Raw genomic sequence first — 19,234 nt, forward strand, 5'->3', positions numbered from 1 at the left:
TTGTAAATTAGAAATCTACACAGGCCCTAATATTTCTCATTACAAGGAAAATGTAATGCAAGCGTGTGATATGCGTGTAAATGAAGCATATTTTGCCACTGTTGTCATCAATATTAGTCACTTTCTTATAATTGCTCTCAGAAACAATGAACCTCTACCTGCTGGTGCCCTCTCATAGAAGTAAACAGGTCAGGTTTCTGTGTGAATGTTACTTCCAACAACTGCTGACGGACGACGGGCCGAAGTGATAGCCAGAAAAAAAATTATGGCCTTGATCGACCAATGCCAATTCAACGATGACTCTATCAGATCTGACGTCAACTGACATGATACCATGTGCCATTTTTCTTGCTCGTGGTTAGAAATGAAAAACAACAGCTGCCAACAACAGAAACGAACGAGAGACGAATGTCGCACGTTGATTCTATCTAGTCTCCACGATCTTCTCATTGCCACAGTGTGAACTCAGTGATTGGTTAACTGGAAAGGGTACTTATATACTTCGCAACGACGACCTAAGAGCGCATGCACTGAGTAGTCTACATACGCAGGCACATGCCGTGATATACATTTGAATATGTGCCAACCTTTTAGACCTTTAGCGTGGTGTTGTAAGTGTATACCCAGCAAGAACTGAGACCAAGGGGTACCCCCCAACATGTCCAATCCCTATACACATTCCAGACTATTGTTACTTAACACATCCCCCCAAGATGTCTGAAAGGAATTCCCCAGATTCCTGCGAGACAATGACCAACACAAAGCAGAGGGGGGGGGGTTCTCTCCGTCTCATACCTTGCTGCATATGTATAAAGTAGTCTACATACGTAAATGGCGTGAAGCACGCACGTGCCGTGATTTACATTTGAATATGTGCCAACCTTTTAGACCTTTAGCGTTGTGCTGTCAGTGTCGCCCCCCTCTCTCTCTCTCTCTCTGGTTTTAACCTTCGACAGGGCATTTACTCGTTTTTGAAAAATCCTACCTCGGATGTGAACTCCTCAGACTGGAACTTATCTATCTTGTCCGTTGCTTTCTGAATGGTGGCTTGATCCAGGGCAAAGATTTGCAGCAGAATTGTTTCATCCGGGGCTTTATCGGTGGATGTTTCGTCAGTAGCTGCCCCTGGCATGAGGGACTTTGTCATGTCTGTCGAATCAAATCAACTATTAATATGGACATCAAAGAATATCTTACAATGCTTGAAATGAATCCAGGTTCTATTTCTGAACTGTATTAAATGATAACGCATTCTTGTTTTCAGTGTGTAAATAACTCCGCTTACTGCTTCAGAATGTTTGTAATTTCTCCATACGTTGGAAAGCCAAAATATTAAAGGGGCATAACAGACTGAAATAAGCCAGTTTGCATCTAAGCGTTTACCCTTGGTGAACACATATGCCCAGAAAGACATACCAAGTTTCTTCTTACCTGTGCCTTTGGAGAGAAGACTCGTCTTATCTGTGTAAGAACGACCCTCCTGTTTCAAAGCATCTTCACACTGAGGGAACATTTCTGGTTTGAAGATGACCAGGCGAATGAGTTGCAGGTGACGAGGCTTAGGCTCCCTACAGGCAAACTCTCCGATGGCTGCCAACATGGCGCTGGCTAAAGAAGCAACTGCCTGACCTAATTGATAACCTAAATGCAAAATATCAACAAATCGGCCTGAGCTTGCATGGCCATAAAGAAAAGATTAATCTTAAAACAACATAACTTGAATTTATGGGACACGAGTCATCGTTATCAGTGAAGGCAAAAGCGTTCAATCTCCGCTTTCACCATGCACCCGTGGAAGCAGGATTACGCAACAGCTTTTGCTCAATATGCACAAGCAAAGGGGGCTTACGGTCAACCGCTTTTTAATAGTACACGAAAGCCTAGGTGAAATCCTAGGGTGTGGCACTTACGTTGAGACTGTCCAACAAGACGGTTGGCCACTGCAAAACGAGGCTTTCCTCTGTGACTCGGGAACCCATAAAGCTATTTCTCATTCTTCAGCAGTACTGTTTGCGCCAAATCAGCTCAAATTACTGAATATAATGAATATCTGACCTTCTAGTGTATCAAATGATTCGAATAGTATGTAGAACCAATCTTCCGTTGAAGTGGAAACAAAATATACATATCGGTACAAAAGGCAAAATAAAAAAACCGAAGGAAGTAATACTTGGCCTAGTTGTTTGGCATATGAATCCAGCTTCCTTTCAAGTTTACTTATAACTCCTTGAAGTGTGATTTAAATTTTGTAAAAAAAGGTAGTTGGATGTTTCCTGAATAACCAACAGTTTTTTACGGCATTGGCAAAATAGTAAACAAATATAAAGCTTAGCGAGGACACCTGCGGATATGAATGATCAACTACCGTCGTCTGTTTGATTAATGCAAAGCACTGACAGCTCATTCCATCCACACGAAAAGAATAGCCCAATTGTACCTGTTCCCAGCGCAGGGAAAGAGATAGATTTCACTTTTCTTTCTTCTGCTTCATGTAGCGTCTTGGCCACGGCATCCTTAACTTCCGCAGGAGTTGTGGGAGTAACAACATGGAAAATGAGATCACAGGGTAATTCACCAGCACTGGTGACATGCAGTTTTTTTGTCGGATCTACAGGAGAAAGTACGGGTAAAAACAAATCTCTTCAATAGCATGATTTTTTTTTGTCTGCCAAAATAAAACGTGGTGCTAAGTGAAACCATTTCAATATGTACATGTAATGCAGTGAAAAGAGTCCACAAGAAGATCTATCAATCAATTTTATGAGAATACTACAAGCACACACCCTTCACCTGATCCGAGTTATAAGATAAAACATTTTAACAAATACACCTACCCTTAGCGCGGTGAGCATCACATTCCTCCCTGATCTTATCACCTCCAGCAGCCAAGAGAGCGGTAGACACAGGACCTGTAAACGGTATGGTTACAGTAACCCAGCGTGATTTTTACTGAAACTCTTTAGTTGACTTAACAGAAATGAAACGGAAAGCAGTGAGGGTGATTATCAGCGGCTTATATCTGTGCCGGAAATTGGGGGATGGGATTTTGGGAAAGGTGGGGGGGACACCATATGATTCTACATAGATAGAGGTCGATGTTCACGATATGGATTTATATCTGTTTTATGCATTCAGAATGGCATATTTATGGCATTTCAACAACTAGTCCCTTTTTGAGTGATAATGAATGTTAAGAGTCTTTCGCCGAAACTCTGAAAACTCTTCACAATCCGTTTAAATTTTGTGCTCACCACAAAAAAGTGGGGGGGGGGAGGATTCACTAGTCCCAAAAAGTGGGGGATAAATACACATCTCCCGGATTCACGCCCATGGTGATTACCATGACTTGGCCATAAACTGGGCCGTTTCTCAAGCTCATGCAATTCCCATGTGAATTGACCGCCACTGCGATTCCTATATAATGATGCCATACACACAGTAAAAACGCTGCTTTGAAGCAAAGGCTGGGCAAACTAGTTTCCCCAATTGTTATCTCATCTTTGAAAATGTGGCAATTTCTACTACTGGAGGGACGAGAAATACTGTATAATAGTGCCAACAAATAACAAACAAGATATGGTAGCTTTTCTCCCATTATTTGCAAAAATATGTTGAATAATTCAGAGCGCATCTCTTCCACAGGTAAAAAGGGAACTTCCAAACTGGATGGTGATCAACAGGGACTAATTCAGTGAAAGGTGCCGCAGAAAATGAGCTCTTCCTCGTGAAAAAAGAATGACGTATTTTTTCCAGCTTTCACCAGAGTGGCGAAGACGAATGGAGTATACTGCTGACCACCTTTTTTAGGCATCGGGTCTTTTCAGCCTAACGAGTTTACTTTCAATTTAAAAAAAAAGTGGCAAATAATGATGAAATCAATCATAACTTAATTTGACGGAGTTGACGGAGGCAAATTGGCAACACAGATCGTTGTAAAAATATCAGTGGCTACTAAGTTGGGTTACTGCTTAAACGCTTCTGACAGTGTTTTCCCGCAGTGTAGTCCAATGGGCAAGCTGTTATAAGTGCTGTGGCACTGTATCGTTCTTACTTAAATATCTTATGACAAACCTTGAAGACCCAGTTTTTGTCCAACGCTGTTCACGATGGCCTGACTTGTTTCATTTACCAGATCCCCTTGGGAGACCTGCAGACATACCGGCCCGATCTTGCTGTGTAATACCCCGGTCGAGTCCCGGATCATCGGAGAGAGCGAATTTCGCTTCTCAACTAAGATTGAACAAGAATAAACAGGTAAACAGCTCGAAACATGTCGTGAACAATGCACCAAGATTAGTAGACACGATATTTGGCTTACAGAGCATTCCAACCGCAAGCATTTCCCTTTATAGTTGGGCTGATGACTTTAAGTTCGCGCCAGTTTTCAAGATGAGTCGCAGTGGGAGACATGTAAGGACAGACCAACAAACACAAGGGTTCATTAACTTGGGATGAAACTTCCATTGAATCCTCTGTCATTCAAATAAATGCTGCAGTTTTCCTTTTGTTAAAATACAGGGGCAAACTTCTGAAAGGGTCTTAAATTTATGTCCAGTATGGAATTAAACTGAACAAACCCTGCCTTGCCAACATCTGAACTTTTCCCTCATGTGAAAAAAGGGGAATGGTTTTGCAGGAAGACTTTTTGATTAGTACAAGACGTTTTTTATGAGACTAATATTTAACGACAATTACGGGCTGATGTCGAGACTGCTTTTTTCAATCTCCTCTGAGTGAAGGCAGGTGCAGCTGCTCCTCTCACTGCCCCTGAGGTAAGGCGTTCGATTTCATCCTCAAAACCCTAGGATGAAGAAAAACCAGTTTAGTGTCAAAGGACGATTTTCTGGAAACATTCTATCTTCGTTGCAATTTGACACCATAAGCATGGCAACGCATGTTAACTAATTAGAAACTCGTAGTGCAATGGATGAACAGCTCCTTTAATTTGCTCTCAAGATGGCCGTACTCATGTCTCTTCAGCAACGTTCTCTAACCATTCGAAGCTGGTTTAATCGAAATAACTGCGGTCGTATACACGTAATACAGAAGGTACTCTCTGATATTATACCTTAATGGTCTTCGTATCTTTGTCGTACACGACGAATCGGATGTCTTTCAGACCAGCATTTGGATGTTGGCTACTGAATGTTACGACTGCTTCGTACATGACCCGAGCAGTGACATCAGGTGGGTAGTTTAGGTTGCCTGTGCCAAGTGCTGGTATTGCCATGGAAACCATTTTCAGGGTTTCGGCTTGCTTCAGTAAACTTTGGACGAGGGTCGCTAAGGACTGTAATGAGAATCGCAGCAGTTCATTGGCCAAATAAACAAAAACTCGTGCAAGAGGAAGTCTGCTGCCAAACTCAACTAAGGACCGTAGTTCTTTCCGATGAGTTGTACGGGAAGTAGATATTATATGCACAACTCACATAGAGTGGGATCTCAGTAACAATATTAGGTATTGCTCACGCTTTATTATTATTACTGATCACTTCTCAACTAATTTCGTACCGACTATTCATCTTGTGTGATAACAATTTTGTAGATTAACTAACGTGAGTAAATGTAGTTGGCAAAAGCCAGTTACTTCCGTATATGAATAAATGGAGCATATACATTTTTCAAGCATCAAAATCTACTCATGTATTTACGTTACAACCCTAAACATAAGGATAAAAAAATCCATAGGACTTTTTTCTTTGAAATAAAAAGGTTATCCTTAATTTTTTTTACTATAAACTTAAAAGAGCCTGATATCTAAAATTGATTTGGCTGTTGAAGTCCAAAACTACCATTACATGATCGGTAAAGTCTCAGTTAGCATCTGCTATGCTAAACTGTTGCGATATTACAATGTGCTAACCCTCTTCCTGTTCATTTGTATCTTTATACATTTCCAGGAAAAATTGATTCCAATCTACTGAATAGAAAAGGAAATGAAAAAATATAGCATTTTGTATAAAAAACAAAACAACGAAAGCTATATGTATTCAGCATACTTAGTAAATCTCTCTAGTCGTCACATCCAAAAACGCAATATTTTATTCCTTTTCATCAGCTTAGTTACCATGTGGAATTATTTTCTCAGTCACCTCTTACCTTTCCTGACGTGTTTGAGTGGTATCCGTCTAAGACACAGTGAAAGATTTTCTTGCAATAGGGCAAAGCGGCTGATCCAGTTTCCACGAAGGAACCTGCTGATATATTGCCACGAGCTGCTATTACCTCATTGCATTCTCGTTGCAGATCTGGCCCAGCAGCTTCCAATATTGCCCGTGACACCAAGCCAGCATCCAGGTTTAAACTATTGGCCGATGAGTTCACGATTACATCAGCCTGCGAAGTGTTCAAAGAAAATGTTATGAAAACATTTCATTTTCCATTGAAAAGTAACTGTATAATTATATACCTTGAATTATTACCAGCTCCTTGCAAAAAAGAATACTAAATCTATACGAAAAATTGAAGTTCTGTCCCCATTGAATGACACTGCTCTTCAATTATCATTGTTAAATTCAAATACACATTACAACTGGTTTACTTCGATAAAAGGTTCAACGATAAAGGGTTCATTTTGTGGAATTATGCATTCCTCTTCGGTGTATAAACACCATCTTGCATCCCTTTGGGGCATTCCTTTAGGGTATAGGTGTATTGAAAGGTTTTTTTATTGAAACTAAATAGTCGGTGCTTTTCCTTACAACTGAAGGCACTGTTGCTGTAATGCAATTCAGCACTATTCAGTGCATCCGTCTTTCTGTTGCAATTGTGAAACCAAAATTTTCTTATTGAAACATTGCTGGGAGGGGTTGCTGGTTGGCTTACCATCGTGTACTAATAACAACATCACTTAGAAAAAGGCATTCTACAACAGTACATCATAACAGTTTTCTTTTTTTAAAACAAACCCATGCAACAGTGAGGCTTTCCACCCGGAAATCTGCATTAGAATAAAAGTCAAAAGCGTTTGAAATAAAACAAATTAAAATTAAAAGTTAACAAGGCTAAGTGGGACATACGGATATATTCTTACGACTTTACTTTAATAAACTTGCATTGAATGGAAAGAAACCCTAAAAATAATTTGCAAAAGTTTAAAAATATCTGAAGAAGCTGATGTCGTTTGCTGGGGACTTAAAGTGTATCTACTAACCATCAGGGCTTACTTGGCTTTTACCTGTTCTTCTGTGATGCTTCCTTTTTTCATTGTAACGGTGACGCCTTCCCTTGTCTTCAGGATGTTTGGTCCGGTTGAAGTAAATAACATTGTTCCCGCAGCTGTTTCATCAGTGGATGTTGACGCACCTCGAGCACCTGTAGAGTTTTTACACAACAAAGACGACAAAAAGTGTTGTCTTTTTTCCGAAACAGGCTTAGGATACATATGCCGCAAGATATGGTATGGAGAGCATCCCCCTTTCCTTGTGTTGGTCATTGTTTGATCGGAATCTCAGGAATTCTTCACAGACATCTAGGGGGATGCGTTAGGTAACAATACTCTCGGGTTGGACATTTGGGGGTGGGTACCCTTCGTCCCATATCTTGCTGGGTATGTTAGGATACAAATTACACTGGATGATGGAAAGAGATATACATGTACGAGTTAAGTTTACAATTTTTCTTCCGACTTGATTATTTGACAGTTTCACCTGTTACATTATCAGGAGTAGGTTCTGTTTTGAAAAGATGCCCACACTTATCCATTACGACTCTTCTCATCGCATTACAGGTTGGCTGGTCGTGGTTGGTAAGACTTATCTCTGTCAGACTGGTGTTTGGCTTCTTTTGACAAAACTCTGCAACTGCGTCGACAATCTGCACTGCAGCAAGATGGACGGGGAAGCCAAACACTCCAGTGCTAATTGCAGGTATGGCAATGGACTGGAATCCCAGCTCATCCGCCAACTGAAGGCAAGCCAAGACGCCACGAAAGAGGAGACTCTCTTCGTTGGTTGGTTCGTTGCGTGGTTCTGGCGTGTTTCTCTTCGGCCACTGCGACCATCTCGGTCCTGCCACGTGGATGACTTTCTTGCAGGGCAGCTTGCCACTGGAAGTGCAAACGGGTTCCCCAACAGACAACCGACGACCCTTGTGCTTCAGTATCTGATTTGACTCAGTCTGAATTATCTTTCCACCTAAAGAAAGGAAATTTAAAAAAAAAATCGATAAATGATGCATTTTGAACAAAAGCTTTACAAGTAATACGACTATGTGTGGGTTGCCTTTTTAAGAAATGTTTGTTCTGAAGAAAATGTAATTTCTTGTTCCTATTCGGCCTTCATTTAAAAAAGTCATCGCTCCGTATAACAAACCCTGTGCATGTACATTTTAGAAAAACAGCTTTTAATGATAAGCCCAGATCCCTGAAAGACATAACATGAAACATAATATTTCCTTAACACGGTCTGTCTACATACCAGCCTGAAGGATGGCACCTGCTAAGCCCCCAATGTGTTTAAGATCTTCATTTGCAGCATTCACGATGCAGTCTACAATCTGCTTCGTCAAGTCACCTTTGCACACTCTCAAAGTGCAGCCGTCAGGAAGAGTTATCTTGCACAGTACCTCGGTGGTTCCTGGAGATTGACTTGCATTGCTGCCTTCCTCGATGTCATCCTCTTCATCGCCGACTATATCGATCACACACTTGACCTTCTTCTCCACAGATTTCAGAAAGTTCTTTCCCTTCGTTTCCCGGAAGAGCTGGGCCATTCCGATCTTGGAAACGGGATAGCGTTTCTCCTTGATCTTCGCCAGGAGCTGCGTGATAAATTTTCTTGCAGCATCAAGGCCTGTCTCGTTACTCTCCAAGAGGAACCCCTTGCTGGGTCCACTCATTTGTGGCCTGATGATGACGTCATCTTTACGGCGCTTTGCCATAAAATTGGTTAGTTCGTGCCTGTGGAATGAGTCGATCAGACGAACTTTACTTCTGCTGGTGCGAATGGCGTCCTTCACTCTAACAGTGTCCTTAAAGAATGATAGAATGCACTGCTTGGTTTCTTTCAACTCGTTCCGGAACCCAGCAAGCTCTAAACATCCTGCAGAACAAGCAATATTGTCCAAAATTATATTGTCATAATATAATCACATCATGCAAATGTTGATGTCTTTCATTTAAATATGAATATCTACAAATCAATAATAGGGCCAGTTATACGGTCCCAGTAATTACCTGATTCATAATTGACATTAACCACAGCCAATTTCTTCTGGTTAATGCCATCAATGAGCTGAAGTCCACTCTGACATTTTAGAGCAACTGCCACAGCTCGCCCGTTGATAGAAATCGTATCATCTTGTATCCTATCTTCAATGAATTTTTTAGCCTGGTGGGTATCTTCTCGGGTGGCACCATAGACTGTAATCTTCTTGTCCTCAGAAATGTCGCATGCAGCACTGATTCTCTGCTTTCTCCAAATCTCATGAACTTTGTCGTTCACATTGCGAACGAACTCCGTTTTGGTCTTCCCTGTCTTAAATTCCACACTGCTCAGTTCGTTCATCCATTTTTGCATCAGTAAATTTGCTTCCTTCACATTCTTGTTCTTTCCTTCCAAAGTGATTGCCTCTTTTCCTTGCGTTGACTTAACCGTGATTTTCAGGTCTGGGAACTTCTGTTCCATCCTTTGACGAACACCACATTGCACGAGGAGCTTGACCTTGTGAACCGTCAAGCCTATCTCCTGTTTCGTCTGTTGGGCATCACGATCAGCCTTAACCTGCAGCTCCTTGATGACATCTTTGATGTCTGTTACTACCTCGTCAACGCCTCGCTTCTCTCCCACAAGACGCACTGAATGAGTCGGACTATCCAGGACAACTGAGCAGGTCTGAGAAGTACTGATCTTTGCCAGTTTTGCGGTTGCTTCTTTCCACAGTAAAGTGGGTACAGGAACTGTCTTCGACATGCATCCATCCAAGAAGCTAGCCAAAGCTTCCCTACATAATTGAGACCAGTTGATCCAGACTGACGGAGGCTGCCCGTCTCCAACCAGGGGCTCCAGTCTAGCAGCCGTCTTCTTGTCACCATCAGGCCAGGTAAGACTGGCATTCACCTTCCTCAACTCCTCGACCAACTTCTTCTTTGTTTCTTGGCCCTTTCGGTAGATGAATTCCATGATGTCTATTGGTACCATCACAGAGATCGGCTTCGGAATGTGTGGAGTTGGGGCATCTAATGAAGTAAGTCTCCCCAAGCAGTCATGGTATTCTTCAACTGTCAGTAGAGTGTTGCTCACCTTGTGAGGTTCTTTCCTTGACAATACATCACCCACAACTAGGAAAAAAATTACAACGAAATATTTTAACATTTGACATTCATTTCCAAGGAAAATCGACTGACCGTTGACATAAGTAACATTCAAATCAACACAGTCATAAATTTGTCCTTTTCATTACAAAAGTGGAAGGCTTTCCAACTCATTCTCTCAAGTAAACATCTAAATGGTTATATTTGTTCATGCTGTTTTTACTCAGTATTTCGAAGCAAATTGAAAAAAAAAAGCATTTCGCAAAAATTCTCTTTACTAGTTACATACCGTTCCAGTCTTCAAAGTAGACAATGGCCTTGTCTTCCGCGTTTACTTGTAGCACTTTTTTCACGCCACCACCGCCGCTTTTCTTGTTGTCAAAATATAACTCGATTAATTCCAAAGACACTTCTTTCGTCAATCCTCAATGGAAACGATCAAACAAGAAAATATTAGTTCTCGTTGAAAAGACAAATAATTTGCTGAGAAGACAATGAAATTGGTGGTGTACATTATCTTTTGCACTCTTTTACGTATATCCGAAGTAAGTGGGAAAACCTGCGGAGTGTTCTAAATCAAAATGGTTTGCGTTTGCGTCGTGGATTATGACAAATTTCCTTCCGCCTCTGGACCACCGTACACTTTTTCATAGGTAAAAGTGAAAAACATAAGTGATCTTCATAGTGTGCACGCTCGGTAAAGATTCCCTCGTTTGCAGATGAAAGATGTTTTAGGAGCAAACGATAATTGGGGTCGAATCGTCAGGGAACAAACAAATTTCCGCAAAAGTTAATACCAAACAGGAAATGCAGAAAAATGCATATATCTCGACCACTCATAACAGGCCCTGAGGTAGGCGGGGTTGGGTGGCAATTTTCCAATCACAATCATGCTACTGGTTGTTTCCAGAGAATATGGGAATTTTTTGAAAGAAAACGTATACCACCTTGCACAAGGATACAATCAGACTCGAGCACCACCTCTGCCGTCACTTGGGCTTTCTGCAGCTTCTTCGAAGAAATTTTCTTTATGACCTTTTGGAAGTCTATGTTACACAGAAGCAGAAAGTAATACTTTGCTCTGGTTACTATGTTATGAGTGATGGAAGTCAGTAAAGTGGTATTTTATGCATATTCAACGAATCTAAGAGGGCATTGTAATCAATTTTACACTAACTGATTGGTATTTGTGTCCATGTTGAATAATGCATGAAAATCTTTCGGCGTTAATAACAGATAATTCTGAGTAGGCTAATTTACAAATAGTTACCTGGAATGTCCTGTGGAAATGTACACAGCGCTGTGCCGGGCATCTCACCGTACTGAATTCTAGGTTCATCCGTACCAGAGCAGTTCTCAAGGTAAAGCGACAGGTGTTCCGAACTGCATTCGTCTGGGATACCGCTCAGAAACAGGCATCGCTTCTTGACTGGACGGGGGCGAGGTTTCTTCTTCACAATCAGCCTCACTGACAGATTGCAGCGTTCGACTTTGTGAGCTCTCTCTGTCACTGCTTTTGCAACTAAATAAAAATTACACCCGAGGATCAGAATCACCAATCGACCGATACATGGGTGGGGTGAGGGACATCCAGATGTAACGTCAGAGTGACTTTACCCGATTTTCAGTGTTTCATTCGATAGTATCCGTTTCATAAAATGGTTGCTGCAAAGCATCACATCAGAAAAAGCATAACAAATTATGTAGCCCCATTAGGTACGTGTAGCTTCAACCACATACTGACGATTTCCGTGAGTGAGACTGAAAATCAGTTTATACATACATTAGGTTTGCCACTTGTACAATGAAATCACTGATCTCTTAAGCTATACTTTGTCATGAGTTAAATCATATTGAAATTTCCCAAGTTTGTGGTTAAATCAACAAACATGATGAGCATCTATTGCTAAAGCCACACTGAGAATATGCAGTAGTTGATCAGAGGTCTCCGCAAAGGTCTGTTTGCACAGATAGCATGTTTCCTATCAATAATAGAGACAGACGCGTCAGTGTGGTAACCTGGCAGATTTCTGTGCTTACCTGATGGATCACTGTACTTGATTCGGATGGCTCCGGATTTGATGTCCCTTTCCCAGGCTTCAATGTCCCCTCCTCTGGACTTACGAGGATTCTCAAAATACAACCGCAGCATTTCCTCCGAGGTCGTGGGTTTGAAATCCGTCACTTCGACCAACTTTTCCACCTCTTCCTCTTCCGATTCAGCGTGGTCATCCTGACGAGGCAATGAAGCAAGGATGAAACTCGATGACGTCATGCTAGAAAATAAATCTGTCTGTCAAGAATGTTGACTTTGGCAACAAATTGTCCCGGTGAAAAAATGCCATACTGGTTGAAATTTAAATATGCTGGACCAAAACAGTAGCTTTATAAATAAAATTTTAAAACAAATCTTGTCTGTTTCAATAAAATATTTCTTTCATGCTAAGAGTAAGGCCCGACAAGTATTCTCAAAAATTACATTTTTGCCGTAATGACGTTTTGGAACTGAGGCGACGATATGATCTATCTAGGCTATCTTGTAAGTTTACTTTGAAATTAAGTCAGACGAAAATGAACAAACCTGCCTTTCCCACTGAAAGTATCCCTTTATTGGTAAAATAGTTTGATTTTCCAATGATACTCAGTAAAAGCAGTCGTCCATAAATGGCTGTCTTACCCTTTGACATGATTACAAACTGTCATCATGCCTCGTCCTTCAGATTATCGAAATACATGAGGAAATCACCTCTTTTTAAACATATAGAGGGCGCCTTAAATACACATAATTTTCAAAAGTTACAATTTTATGCCATATATGCAAGAGCTCTGTATTCTGTTTACAGAATGGCAAGTCATGACATACCTGTTGCTTTTCACCCTCTGCCGGAAGCACGGTGTTGTCTTCGTATGCAGGAGTTGCATGAGTCGTAAAATCTCGAAACCCGTCGGTTGACACCATCTGAGGCGCGTGCTCCGGAAAGTTTTCATTTGCAGGCATTAAGGCAGGGGTATGTGGGTCCCAAGCTGGCATTCTGTACCCGAAATGATGCGCCGGCGCTCCCAGGGGTTGTCCGGTTTCATTAAATGGCTGCATACCATCTTGGTAAAATTGGTGAGGGTCTATGAAACTTCCAACAGCCGCCTCTAAGGGTTGTCCGGTTTCATTAAAGGGCTGCATACCATCTTGGTAAAATTGGTGAGGGTCTATGAAACTTCCAACAGCCGCCTCTAAGCCAAGGCCTGGGAATGGGGAGCCTGGTGGAATATAGGATACAGGTGGAGAATATGGGTTACCCCAAATTCCGGTCTCCACACGAGCCACCTCCTTCGTGATATTCACAGTATAGGTCATTTCTGACGGATGCTGATAAGGTGGTGGATAGCCAAAATGTCCCATGGACCACCCATCTCTGTTGTAGGGGACACCTTGGGTAGATATTCGATTTGCTATGTTAGCTGCCATGTCACTGCTTTCCACGCACACATCACGACTTGGGGTGTTTTGGAGAACGGAGGTCAACATGTCAAGCATTTCGGTCTGGAAATCCTGCACACTTGACCCAGCCTGTGCGGACAAAAATGCATCAGGAAAAATGTCACATGAAAAAAGATTACTAGCGCCCAAACACTGTTAAACAATGAAGGCACTAAACTTACACGCAAATATAAATGTTTCAATGATACTTAAACTCATAGAGAGATAAACAGATGAATACAATCTTGTAACAATTTGAATGAAATTCGTCGAGCATTGTTTACAAAATGACATGTTTTGTCAAGTACGACGGACAAAATCGAAATGTCTTTCACCAAAAAGTATGGTAGGCATGTTTGAAATTTTGAGACAATGTGCAAAATGAGCAACCACAAACAAATAAGATGGGATTGAAAGTTCATAAATTTTAGAGACCAGTTTGAAATTAACAGTTCATGAATTTGCACGAAAAAAATAAAGTGTGCTGAAAAACCTGTTAAAACGTACCGCTGTAGTGGTTCCATCGATTGAGCTTGGATGCATCGTGGGATCTACATTTGAAGAGTTCACGAGAGCGGGTACATGTGGAGGGGCAACAGGTGTGGGTGAAGATACTGCAGGGGATTCATGCAGAGGCAAGGCAGTGGAGGGCGAAACTGGTTCAGACGCCATGCGTGCAGACACTTCCAGAGGTGGGATGAACGGAGGAATACGAGAGGCCGTAAATGGAGGCGCAATAGGCATGGGGGGATGCACTGCAGGCGGTGGATTTTGAGGCGTGGTAAGAAGAGGTAATGCTGATTCGAGCATCATAGGTGCACTCACTGTCAGAGGACTTGTAGGGGCAGGCGCAATTAAGGAGGCCACCGTTGGAGGTGCAATAGGCGAAGAGGGATGTAACACAACAGATGAATTTGAGGGCACAGTGGTGACAGGAGCGAAGCACGGCGGAGCAATCACAGAGGCGGAGGATGGAGGCGCAGCAGGCGTAGAAGGAGACAATGTCGGTGATGCATCTGGAGGCGCAGCAGGGAGAAATGATGTTAATTGAGACACTATAGATGTATGCATTGGGAAGGGCGTTGTGGAGTGAGGTGCAATTGGAGACGCTCCAGTTGAATGCACAGCGGTAGAAGAGGGCACTTCTTGTACAGGCGATGGATTTCCAGGCATGGTAGTCGACTGTGATGCTAGCTGAGCCATAGGCGCACTCGCTGTTAGAGGTCCCGTCCTGTTTGACGGAGATGCGAGCTCGGAGGACATAGTCTGAGGTGCAATAAACGTAGGGGAAGGCAATGCAGAGGATACAGGTGGTGTGACTTGAGATATGATAGGTGCACACTCTTTCACAGATGTTGTAGACTGAGGGGCAATTATTGAGACCGTATTTGGAGGCGCCACAGTCGCAGGAGGTGCTGCGGGATATGCATTTGAAGACACGGCTGGCAGAGTAGATGTGACTTGAGACGTAATAGGTGTCCGCATTGCCAGAGGTGGCGTAGACGAAGGGGCAGTTACATTGACCGTAGTCGGAGGTGCAACAGTTGCAGAAGGCGGCCCTGCAGGAGATATGTCTGGAGGCACGGCAGGGAGAGGTGACGTTAGTTGAGACACTGTAGACGTATGAACTGTCAACTGAGTCACAGGCGACGGTGCAGTGACAGAACTCGCAGATGGAGAGGTATCCGAGAGTGCTAAACAAGCAGGGGTCGCAATCTTTTCGAAGCATACTGGGGTGTAGAGACCGGATGTTTGCAGCACTCCTTCATTACAGCTAACCTGCGTCATTCTGGAAGTTGGCTTGCTTAGTGGGTTCTCCCCACACCCGGCTGCCAGAGATTGACCATTGGTATGACCCGTGCTGCCTTTGCTTGCGTCAGAATCACTGTCATGTATCTTTAAACTGTCCTGGACGTATAGAAATCATAAATGTTCACAATTAATTGCCATAACAGAATCGGATTGGGAATTATTAGCTGACGTTTTTAATAACCATACTAATGACAGCATTAATTAATCATTGATTGATCAACATTCCTAAACAAATTCTTGGTGACCGCAAAAATAAGGACTCAAGTCTTTATCACTGCATAACACACGATGAAAGCTTGAGTAATTACTCATTTCGGCTGGGTAAGAAATGAGCCCGCTATAACGCTATAAAGTCTTAAAGACTTTACAAGATTTGACTAAAAATCAGCCAAGCAGCCATTTATGTCACTTTCTTACTACTTCAACCATGTGAACTCCAAAATGTGGTTCATCCTTAGGAAAAAGAATGAAGCGATATACCGTCCAGTTTATTCTCCATGCAAATGTGACAGTGAAGCGAATTTGACTGTGGGGGTGTGTGTGTGTATATTTGTGTCAATTTTGCTCAAGCCCAGTCTCATAATACATGCATGACCTGAGTTCACAAAATGCTCTACCCGGAACTTGAACTTGAGTTATCCTGAGTGATACAGTTGAACTTTACCCGGTCACCACTTCAGCGCACCTCTTACACATCAGGAAAAAAATGGCTATCTCGTGGAAACAGTTACCGTACATCGCCCTATATATTTGCATGCTGGAAAGAGTAACGTTAAAGGATATTTTGGGGAATACGTTTAGTGTAACTTTATGCTCCACTTAAATGTAAGCAAACTATATATCTGACATGTGTGTGTTTTGTAAATGTAAAAAGAGCACTTTTTAAACGTTTAACATTTCCCATGTTTTTCCTGGGAATGAGGGCGCTGTTGTCTTGATGTCTTTACAAGAAGACACTTTTTTGGGGGGGACTGTGAATCTCAAATTTGCTAATTGAAATTATTTTGTAAGAAAACCTTACTCACTGACTCATTCTCATGAACGGCAACAACAGTAAATCACCTAAGTACACAAAATTTACAACAGCAAAATAAAAAAAAATCTGGTTACATTTTTCAAGAGTATTTTTGCTATTTAAGAGTGAGAATCCTGCCTTGGGTTATGACATTTTACCATAGTTCAAATCAATGCAAAACACCCTTAAAATGGAGCAAAAATTGAAAATCAGGTCAACAGAAAATCAAAGGGGCATATGAAAGGAACACTGCATAGACCCTTCCAATGTCAAAGATCAAGAAAGTTGGCGGCTAACGGAGGTACGTAGATTGCATTTTATATAACAATTTACCGTATTCTAAAATGCGGCAACAGTTCAATGATTGCTTACAACATTTGTCCATATATCCGGTGATGCAACAGTCAACAACCGTCGGCAATTCGTTCAAACACAAAATCAAATTTTACCAGAATTAACGCGCAACCGAACTCATTTAATTAAGAGGCAGTGGTGACAGTGGGCAATTTTACAGTCATACAGTTGTCAATGCTGGTTGAATAATCCACCTTCCCAAGGCAAAGTTTTTGCTGGTAATGTGAAATCAAACCAAATTGACAAAAATGCTCATGTTTCAATAATTGCTGTTGGCAGCCATCGACTTTAACGGTATGTCAAAGTATACAGCCCTCCATCGGAAAGCTCTATGGACAATAAACCTACCAAACTTTGAACCTTGACAACAGAATCCGATTTGACAGGTGGTGCAGTCGAAACTGGAGTTTTAGTTGGAGGAAATGGCTCGACATGAAGAGGTATGGTTTTTCCATTGCAAACCAGCTTGTGGTGTGTACGAGACAATATGTGTTTAACGTCTAAGAAAATGGGAAAACAAACAAACAAACAAGTTGTTCATAGCACCGTGTATAACACTTTGCCCAATAGAACAACATAATTATTTGAACCTAACCTGAAAAGAAAATGCAGATTATAAAAAATCATATTTGTAAAGTCAAAAGAATTTAGCTATTTATAAAGATTGTATTATAAATGCCCCGGTTTATATATTTGGTGTGTAATGCTGGGAAATTCGCTTAAGAATAATGAGCAAGAGAATTAGGATACTGCACTTTTTTGCAGAATATGGTTTATGATTAATATGCATTTGCCCTTGCTTCTACTTTAGCGCAAAATGCCTACTTTGTGTATCATTATGCGTAAAAATTTCGACACAGACTATGTAATGCGATATTGAACACGGGTGAAAGTTTGCACTTCTGATAACTTAAGGGAATTCTGAGGTCACACAACCATGAAATAAGAGACACGATTCACAAGAAAGTATACCATTCCTAATTGTCAAAGGCTAGGCAATGATTTTTTCGGATATAGGCCTACTGCAATCACTCCGAGAGAGTAAAAATGGTAAAACTGACAACAGAGTGAACACATGCCCAGTGGATCAGTGACATGGTTACTTCCGGGATGAATGTGTGGGTGTCTATGACACATCCATGTAAAGCTAAAGGACATAGTGTGAATAAAAATAGGAACGATTTTCTCACTACTTGAAATATTTGAAGATGTGCTTAATAACACTGCAGGAAATTAAACGTTTTCTGTTTAGGTCCAGCTTGCAATTTGCATTATGTGCTTGAGTTTCAGTCACTGGGTCTCCATATTTCGTAACGCTATGCTTAGATATATATAGGCCTACAGATATATACATATAGTTGGGTCAATCCAGAAACTCAGGATCAAAAGACCCACGCAACGCCAGACGACAAGTTCTTGTCTAGAGATCAATATTTAAACTTACCTGATGGCTTAGTGAAATTAACTTTCACCCGCAGGGCTTCCTCGTCAGATGACAGCATAGATACATTCTTTATATCATTGCTACTCGCGCTAGTCTTCTGGAAATAGAGGTACAATTTGTTCAGAAACTTGGATTGTTGCTTCAAAGATCTGATAGGGGGAGCGAGAACGTGAATAGACGTCTGCTGGGACTGGTCAAACGAAGCCATGAATGGGATCAGCTGCAATCCATGTTCAGAAAAAAAAAACATCGGACAAAAACGAGTCAGGCTAGACTGGGTCACATGTCACAAACTGCGCCACAAGGTCACCTACGCAAATGTCCTTTCGGCAGAAACGCAACTAAATTGGAGCGTTGATTGCTCACTGTGGGGACTCCCCTAATGTGGTAATCTCCTGACCGAGCCATAGAGGGCGCCGCAGCTTTAATGCGTCATGGAAAATTTTCAAGAGCGAGCGTGGAGGGCACATTATTTTCTTCCCTCGAGAGTAAAATAATATATTGCATTTCTAGAAGGATGCTTAAAACAACGAAGAAAACACATTACTGAAAGGGAGTCAAGAAAGCCTCTAAGAATCTCAAATCGAATGTAATGAACTTTACTCGAAAGCATTCGCCGATATAAACGATAGAGTGTAACCAAAGTAAAATGGGGGCGGGGGAGCTACACGGTCAAGCCCTCACCCTTTTTTGAAAGATAAGGAGAGAAAGATGATTTGGGGTATATTTGGGATCCTTTCCTTCCAAAATCGTGTCGTGTCGGCCCCTCCTGGCGAAGAGACTTGACATAAAAACGCCATGTTTTTTGGCTCCTCCAAACAAATTTGGTCCCACTGGTTCTGGACTCTTCGCCCTCTGGTACTACATACGTACGTGCCACTG

The 19,234-nt window shown here is 41.7% G+C and overlaps 1 protein-coding gene across 1 annotated transcript in view; it reads right to left on the reverse strand.

The window, feature by feature from the left end:
• Positions 1-18,701, reverse strand: part of LOC110982456 (protein mono-ADP-ribosyltransferase PARP14-like) — a 30,523-nt gene extending 11,822 nt beyond the window's left edge. Inside the window, exons 1-20 of the mRNA XM_022240852.2 lie at positions 18,353-18,701; positions 17,257-17,408; positions 14,235-15,635; positions 13,116-13,817; positions 12,293-12,485; positions 11,523-11,774; positions 11,200-11,298; positions 10,542-10,676; positions 9,176-10,279; positions 8,418-9,041; positions 7,650-8,135; positions 7,178-7,314; positions 6,100-6,336; positions 5,069-5,290; positions 4,696-4,801; positions 4,072-4,230; positions 2,835-2,909; positions 2,438-2,608; positions 1,432-1,641; positions 986-1,149 (exon numbers count right to left, since the gene is read on the reverse strand). Coding sequence (XP_022096544.2) covers positions 986-1,149; positions 1,432-1,641; positions 2,438-2,608; positions 2,835-2,909; positions 4,072-4,230; positions 4,696-4,801; positions 5,069-5,290; positions 6,100-6,336; positions 7,178-7,314; positions 7,650-8,135; positions 8,418-9,041; positions 9,176-10,279; positions 10,542-10,676; positions 11,200-11,298; positions 11,523-11,774; positions 12,293-12,485; positions 13,116-13,817; positions 14,235-15,635; positions 17,257-17,408; positions 18,353-18,602 — 6,879 coding nt within the window. The 5' untranslated portion in view covers positions 18,603-18,701. The remainder of the gene's footprint in view (positions 1-985; positions 1,150-1,431; positions 1,642-2,437; positions 2,609-2,834; positions 2,910-4,071; positions 4,231-4,695; positions 4,802-5,068; positions 5,291-6,099; positions 6,337-7,177; positions 7,315-7,649; positions 8,136-8,417; positions 9,042-9,175; positions 10,280-10,541; positions 10,677-11,199; positions 11,299-11,522; positions 11,775-12,292; positions 12,486-13,115; positions 13,818-14,234; positions 15,636-17,256; positions 17,409-18,352) is intronic.
• Between the last annotated feature and the right edge of the window lie 533 nt (positions 18,702-19,234).

The sequence above is a fragment of the Acanthaster planci genome, linkage group LG13 (genome assembly GCF_054643075.1).
Source record: "Acanthaster planci isolate LZ-2023a linkage group LG13, COTS_SCS, whole genome shotgun sequence".
NCBI classification, from domain to species: domain Eukaryota; kingdom Metazoa; phylum Echinodermata; class Asteroidea; order Valvatida; family Acanthasteridae; genus Acanthaster; species Acanthaster planci.